The following is a 6,262-nucleotide window of genomic DNA, read 5'->3' as shown; positions in this document are numbered from 1 at the left end:
TGAAGGAGACCCGGGTTCGATCCCTGGGTCGGGAAGATCCCCTGGAGAAGGAAATGGCAACCCACTGCAGTGTTCTTGCCTGGAGAATCCCAGGGACAGGGGAGCCTGGTGGGCTGCCGTCTATGGGGTCGCCCAGATTCAGACACGACTGAGGCGACTTAGCAGCAGCAGCAGCAGCATTTCTCCACCTTCTCCCCTTTTTCTTCTAGAACAGACATGTGTGCATAACCCCGATAAGAGAAGACGTTGATCGGCCGTTCATCTCCTGTCTCACGTACCCTGAATCGGCCATCTGGACAGCATCTAGACTGTTAATTCTGGGTCACTGTGGCTGCCTATCTCATTGTTCTCTTTGATGGCATCTCTTTTAAAAAGATAAGAATGATGATGATCTTTGATGATGAGATTTGATTTCCTTTGCTGAGTGTATCTTTTGGGACATTTGCCTTTTATTGAGCTTTACTGTAATCGATTCAAAGGTCTCGGATGTGGTGTTTCTGAGAATATGCTTGTGTTGCCCTCTTCCTCAAATGGCTGTTCGCTTGCTTCTAAATTGTCTTCTTCACCACTCTGAAAGATGACTTGCCTGTCAACTTGCATCTGCCGTTGTTGTGGGATCATCTGATACAACTACTGATTTTTCAAATGAGCTGTGACTCCTCAGACTGTTAGACATGGTCAGGATCCCCTCCACCTGCCCAGCCTGCCCCTGGGGGTGCCGCCTGCTGTTTTGGCTTCGGTTCTGCCCTGAGATGAAGATTTAGGGGAGGCTCCCTGTGGAAGGGGAGGGAATCCTGGCAGGGAGGGGACAAGAGCTGGTGACATAGGTGTGGAGAGGCTTCCCACTGTGGCTTCAGGAGCTTTCTCTGCCGAGGCTCTTCTGGAGTCAGGAGAACATATTGTCCTGTGACATCCCTCCAGAGGGACTAGGGAGCCATCGGTGGGTGGACCCGCCTGACATCGGTCCTGCTGTGAAGCCGCACCGATGGCAGGGCCAGGCGTGAGGCTTTCTGCTGGGATGAGTCTCCACCTGTGGATTTAGTGGCTGATGCAGGGCTCCGTCCTCAAGGATGGAGAGGAAGATGGGTCGCGTGCCTCTGGTCTCACCGGGAGTGTTTGACAGGAGCCAAGTTTTGAGCTGCTTCCCATTGTCTGGATGGGATTTATGCTGGAGAATGGGGGTTTGAGGTGCTTTCAGGTTGAGGACCAGGTGAGGAGGGGGAGTGATGGGGAGCGGGGGTGCCAAACTCAGGCCACGTGCTGCCACGTGCTGCTGGAAACAGGCCGGGAACCTCAGCCTGAGAGACAGACCACAAGTACCAAGGGGGCGGGTTATAGACTAAGAGATGGAAGGTGAGCATTTGAAAGCTGGTCCCCCACCAAGTCCCCAGGAAGCCCTTTTGAGGGCATCTAGAAGGGGCCGTTTGCACCGCAGATGGGTGAAGACTGAGGAGACAGTGCCTGGAGGTGGCAGCAGCAGGGAGCAGACGCTCTAGGGCTAATGGCAGGTCCCTCTGCCCTGCAGGGTGGCTCGGGAGCCAGGCTGCTGCCCTTGTCCCTCGGGGTGGGGAGGGGAGGTGGTAAAAGAGCACACCAGCAATGGATTCAAATGGAAACACTGTTTATGTTCGTGTAGGCAGAATCTGTACGCGACCTGAAAGCCCTTCTGCTGGAGATGAATGACTGTGTGTGGGCCCTGTCGCCATCCAGGCAAGCAGGCAGACACTGGAGGCCGCGATGCTGGTGTCACCGCAGAGGGGGGATGAGCTGCGGGGTCATCCACTGGAAACACCACGCAGGCGAAGCAGCGCTTGCAGTGGTGAGGGCGCGGCCTGCGGGCTTCAGACAGGGAGGTGGGCTCCTCTGCAGCATGTGCAAGCGTGTTCCGGGCAGAGACGCCTGGTTGACGGCCATCATGATGAAGTCTACAGTAGCGCGTGCTGGGGAGGCTGTGAAGGGAAGGGGAGCCTCCTGTAGTCGGTGGGAATGTAAGCCGGTCAGCAACTGTAGAAGACAGTATGGAGGTTCCTTAGAGAACTGAAAACAGAGCTACCACCGTGCACGTGCACTAGGTCGCTCTAGTCATGTCCCACTCTTTGCAACCCCAGCCTGCCAGGCTCCTCTGTCCATGGAGATTCTCCAGGCAAGAATAGTGGAGTGGGTTGCCATGCCCTTCTCCAGGGTATCGTCCCAACCCAGGGATTGAACCCACATCCCTTGTGTCTCCTGCCAAGAGCAGGTGGGTTCTTTACCACTAAGCCACCTGGGAAGCCCCAGTGCTACCATATGACCTAGCAACCCCACTCCTGGGCATGTGTCCAGACAAAATTCTAGTTTGAAAAGATACACGCACCCCAATGTTCATAGCAGCACTAACACAATAGCAAAGACTTGGAAGCAAACTAAATGTCCGTGAACAGATGACTGGATAAAGATGTGGCGCATACACATGACGGAATATTACTCAAGCATGAAAAAGAATAAAATAATGCCATCTGCAGCAACATAATGGATCTAGAGATATCATACTAAGTGACATGTTAGAAAAAGACAAATACCATATGATATCACTTTTATATGGAATCTAAAATATGATTCAAATAAACTTATTTATAAAACAGGCACACTCACAGATATGGAAAACAAACTTTTGGTGACCAAAGAGGACCAGGGAAGGGAGGGATCAGTTATGAGTTTGGGATTAACAGATCCACTTTACTGTGTATAGACAGCCAATAAGGATCTCCTGTATGGCACACGGAATTACATTCAATGTCTTTTAATAATGTATAATGAAGAATACAAAAAAGAATATGTGTGTATGTGTGTAACTGAGTCACTTTGCTGTACATCTGAAATGAACACAGCACTCCCCCAACCCTAGGCCTTGCTGCCCTTCCCCAACCCTCCCTGCTGAAGACCTGCGTGAGCAGAGAAGAGCCTGCAGGCGAGAACCCACCATCTCCCTCCTCCAGGCCTGGGGATCCTGGGCTCGGCTGTGAGGCAACCCGGGCTGGGCAAAGCCCCGCAGATCAGGCAGGAGTGTGTCTCCTCCCAGTCCCGGTGCTGGATGTGGAGACCTGCTGGGGCAAGGCTGGTCCTCCGGGGACCTCTGTCCTCGGCCTACACACGGCACCTTCTGCCCGGGTCCTCCGAGGTCTCTCCATGCGTGTCTGTGTCCTTCTCCTAAGGACACCTGCCATGTTGATTAGACCGTCCCCCTGATGACCTCTCTAACAACCCCCTCTCCAAATACAGTCACATCCTGAGGAATGGGGGCCAGGGCTTTAACACAGGAATGCAGGGGATATCACTCAGGCCACACAGGGGACCCGGGCTCCCTGGAGAACTGGGAGAAACACCTCCGGCCCTCCTGAGTCTGGCTGACTTCTCTCAAATGCACACCCCTCCCCACACACAGGGGTCCCTCTGGACCCCAGACTCTCCTAGAAGACACCTCGCAAGTGGGTCCAGGCAGAGAGGTGCCAGCTTCCAAGGGGTTGGGAACCGGGACCAGGGAGGGGCCCAGGGAAACCCTCACCCCTCATCCTCCAATTCTTTCCCGATCTCAAACCTGAGAACAAACAGGCCCTGAGCTGACCCTCTACCCACCATGCCCCAAGACCCATCCTGCCTTCAGAGGCTATGGTCAGGGCAGCACTGAGACCACATACCCCCGGAGATGCCCGGGTCCCCAGGGTTCCCATGGGCGCCCGGCCCACACTCTCAGTGCTGGAATGCTCCTTTGTCCTGGCTCTGGAGCCTCCATGGGCATCAGTAACTGTTAGCCCTCAGGGTCTGGGAGAGACGTCAGGAGGGTCATCAGCCCAGGCGCTGGGCTCCGGGCTGGAGAGCAGCCCTTGGTCCCTGGGGGTGGCCGGTACCCAGAAGAGCAGGGCCTGGCCTCACCACCCCGCCTCCGACTAAGGACCCCCTGGGGCAGCAGCCGGCCAGCGCCCCTCAGTCGTCTCCCTCCTCCCTGCCCACCGAGTGTCCCTCCCAACGGGGCCCACCTGGGCCGGGGGCTCCGGGCTCTCGCTTCTTCCCCTGCCCGGGCCCCTGCCCCCACCCCCTGCTGGAGGAGGCTGAGTTGAACTGGCCCCGGTCCCTGGCCCCCACGGGTAGAGGACCGACCTGGCCACAGCACACAGCCCTGTGCCCACTTCCTGTTTGAGGGGGATAAATGGGGCCCTGGGGGAACCGGGGGCAGAGACGTGGAAGCAGCTTGGAGGAGGCCACCCTCCTGTCCAGACCAGCCGGAGCCTCAGGCCGCCCTTCCCGAAGTTGGTGCTGGGGGTCCAGCTGCCCCTCAAGACCACCTGCAGATGCTGTGGCTTCTGGTCATGACCCTCCCCTGCCTGGGGCACTCCGTGCCCGTGACCCTGGGTGAGTTCACACCCCACGCAGTGCCCTGAGGATCCCAGGACCCATTTCTGCACCCAGGGTTAGTCCATCTGGGGGGCAGGGGCCTCCCTGCTTCTGAACAGCTTTGCCTGGGAAGGTCATTGTCCTGGTCCCTGATGGCTCCTTACATTGCTTCCCCAGGCCCCGGCTCAGGACGTGAGCTGGTAGGCATCGTGGGGGGGTGCGATGTCTCGGCCAGGAGCTACCTGTGGCAGGTGAGCCTGAGGTTCTACAATAGGACAGCTGGCCTATGGATACACTTTTGTGGGGGTTCCCTCATTCACCCCCAGTGGGTGCTGACTGCTGCCCACTGTGTTAAGCCGTGAGTATTCTGTGTCCCTGTCCCTGTGGCTGGCTGCAAGGAGGGTGGAGAGCAGAGGGGGCTGGGGGAGGTGTGTGTGGGTGTCCAGGGGCCCCTCCCCAGCTCTGGGGGTCCCCAGCCTCCTCTGAGTGGCTCCCGGTCCCTCTCCCCAGGAAAAGCCAGAAGGCTTCTACCATCAGGGTCCAAGTTGGGCAGCTGAGACTCTATGACCATGACGAGCTGACCAAAGTGTCCAAGATTGTCCAACACCCCGATTACGACCAAATCCTGTCTGCTGAGGGTGGGGCGGACATCGCCCTGCTGAGGCTGGAGGCCCCCGTGAGCCTCTCCTCTCACGTCCAGGTGGTCTCTCTCCCGCCTGCCTCACTGACGGTCCCTGAGAGGAAGATGTGCTGGGTGTCCGGCTGGGGCAAAGTCACGGTTCACTGTAGGTTTGGGGAGACTTGAGGCGAAGGATGAGGAACTGGGGAGGCTGGGTCTTCAGGGAAAGCAGCTCACTCTGCAGACCTTTGGACCCCAGGGAGGGGTATTCTGCGTGGTTCTGGACGGGAACCTTTTGGAACAATCTCAGGGGTGGGCCACTAACTCTGGGTTCTGGTCAGACTCTGCCCCAGCTGTCCTGGGCTCTGACCCCCTCAGCCTGAGCACACAAGGAGGTCATCAGGTCATGGGGAGGAGGTCTGGGTCACTGAGCGTGGGCGACCCGCCAAGGCCAGGGTTCCTCCATGCTGCAGGGGCACCTAGACGTTTGAGAATCATGTGATCAGACCCCGAATTCATGGCTGTGGGGACACTGGGTCCAAGATCAGGGGCGCTGGGTCTAGATCCCAGGGTCGGGCTGGCAGTGGGTCCCCAGGCCCCCCGCAGACCGAGGGGAGCCCCTCCCCAGCACGGAGCTCACCCAGCCTCTGCCCACAGCGCCCCTGCCCCAGCCCTACCACCTGCAGAAGGCGGAGGTGCCCATCGTGGGGAACCAGGTTTGTAACCAACACTATCAGAAAGTTGAAAACAGCACCAAGCCAATCAAGGATGACATGCTGTGTGCCGGGAGCAAGGGCCAGGATTCCTGCAAGGTGGGACCCCGGACTCACCCTCTAATCTGTCCCCCCAACCCCTGAGCAGGGGACCCGCCAGCCCCACTGCCTAGGGACATGGGAAGTGCTTACTGAGTGGTGTTTTCCCAAAGGGTGACTCCGGGGGGGCCCTGGTGTGCCTCTGGAAATGCTCCTGGGTCCAGGTGGGAGTTGTCGGCTGGGGCCACAAGTGTGCGCTCCCCGACTTCCCTGGGGTATACACCCGGGTGACCAGCTACATGTCCTGGATCCGCCAGTATGTCCCGCTGTCCCCAGGGCCCTAGACCTGGAGACCCCCAATCTTCTTCGCTCAGGGGCCCCTGGTGGTCCTGGGGAGAAGGCAGGGGCTCCAGAAGGGGGCACCGTGTGGAAGGGAGAGGCCAGCAGTCAGCTGTCTGTGACGTGAGCCTCATTAAACTGTGCAGAGCTGCTCCCAGGCTGTGTGTGCTTGATCTGACAGGGG

At 58.0% G+C, this 6,262-nt stretch overlaps 1 protein-coding gene across 1 annotated transcript; it reads left to right on the top strand.

Annotated features, from left to right (window-relative positions):
* The first annotated feature begins 4,325 nt into the window (after positions 1–4,325).
* On the top strand, positions 4,326–6,083 carry LOC104998362 (mastin-like). Its single transcript, XM_010853475.1, has 5 exons — positions 4,326–4,386; positions 4,546–4,726; positions 4,879–5,153; positions 5,645–5,799; positions 5,913–6,083. The coding sequence occupies exons 1-5, from the start codon at positions 4,326–4,328 to the stop codon at positions 6,081–6,083; spliced, it is 843 nt and encodes a 280-aa protein (XP_010851777.1).
* The last annotated feature ends 179 nt before the right edge of the window (positions 6,084–6,262 follow it).

Source organism: Bison bison, unplaced genomic scaffold (assembly GCF_000754665.1).
Source record: "Bison bison bison isolate TAMUID 2011002044 unplaced genomic scaffold, Bison_UMD1.0 scf7180017853144, whole genome shotgun sequence".
Taxonomy (NCBI): domain Eukaryota; kingdom Metazoa; phylum Chordata; class Mammalia; order Artiodactyla; family Bovidae; genus Bison; species Bison bison.
The sequence above is the reverse complement of the archived record's forward strand: the minus strand, read 5'-3'. Positions and strand labels throughout refer to the sequence as shown.

Excerpts from the sequence above, each read along its gene's own strand:
- LOC104998362 (XM_010853475.1), top strand. The coding sequence starts at position 4,326 with ATGCTGTGGCTTCTGGTCATGACCCTCCCCTGCCTGGGGCACTCCGTG. Across the intron at positions 5,154-5,644 it reads GGGCAAAGTCACGGTTCACT|CGCCCCTGCCCCAGCCCTAC; the intron begins GTAGGTTTGGGG and ends CTCTGCCCACAG. Across the intron at positions 5,800-5,912 it reads AGGGCCAGGATTCCTGCAAG|GGTGACTCCGGGGGGGCCCT; the intron begins GTGGGACCCCGG and ends GTTTTCCCAAAG.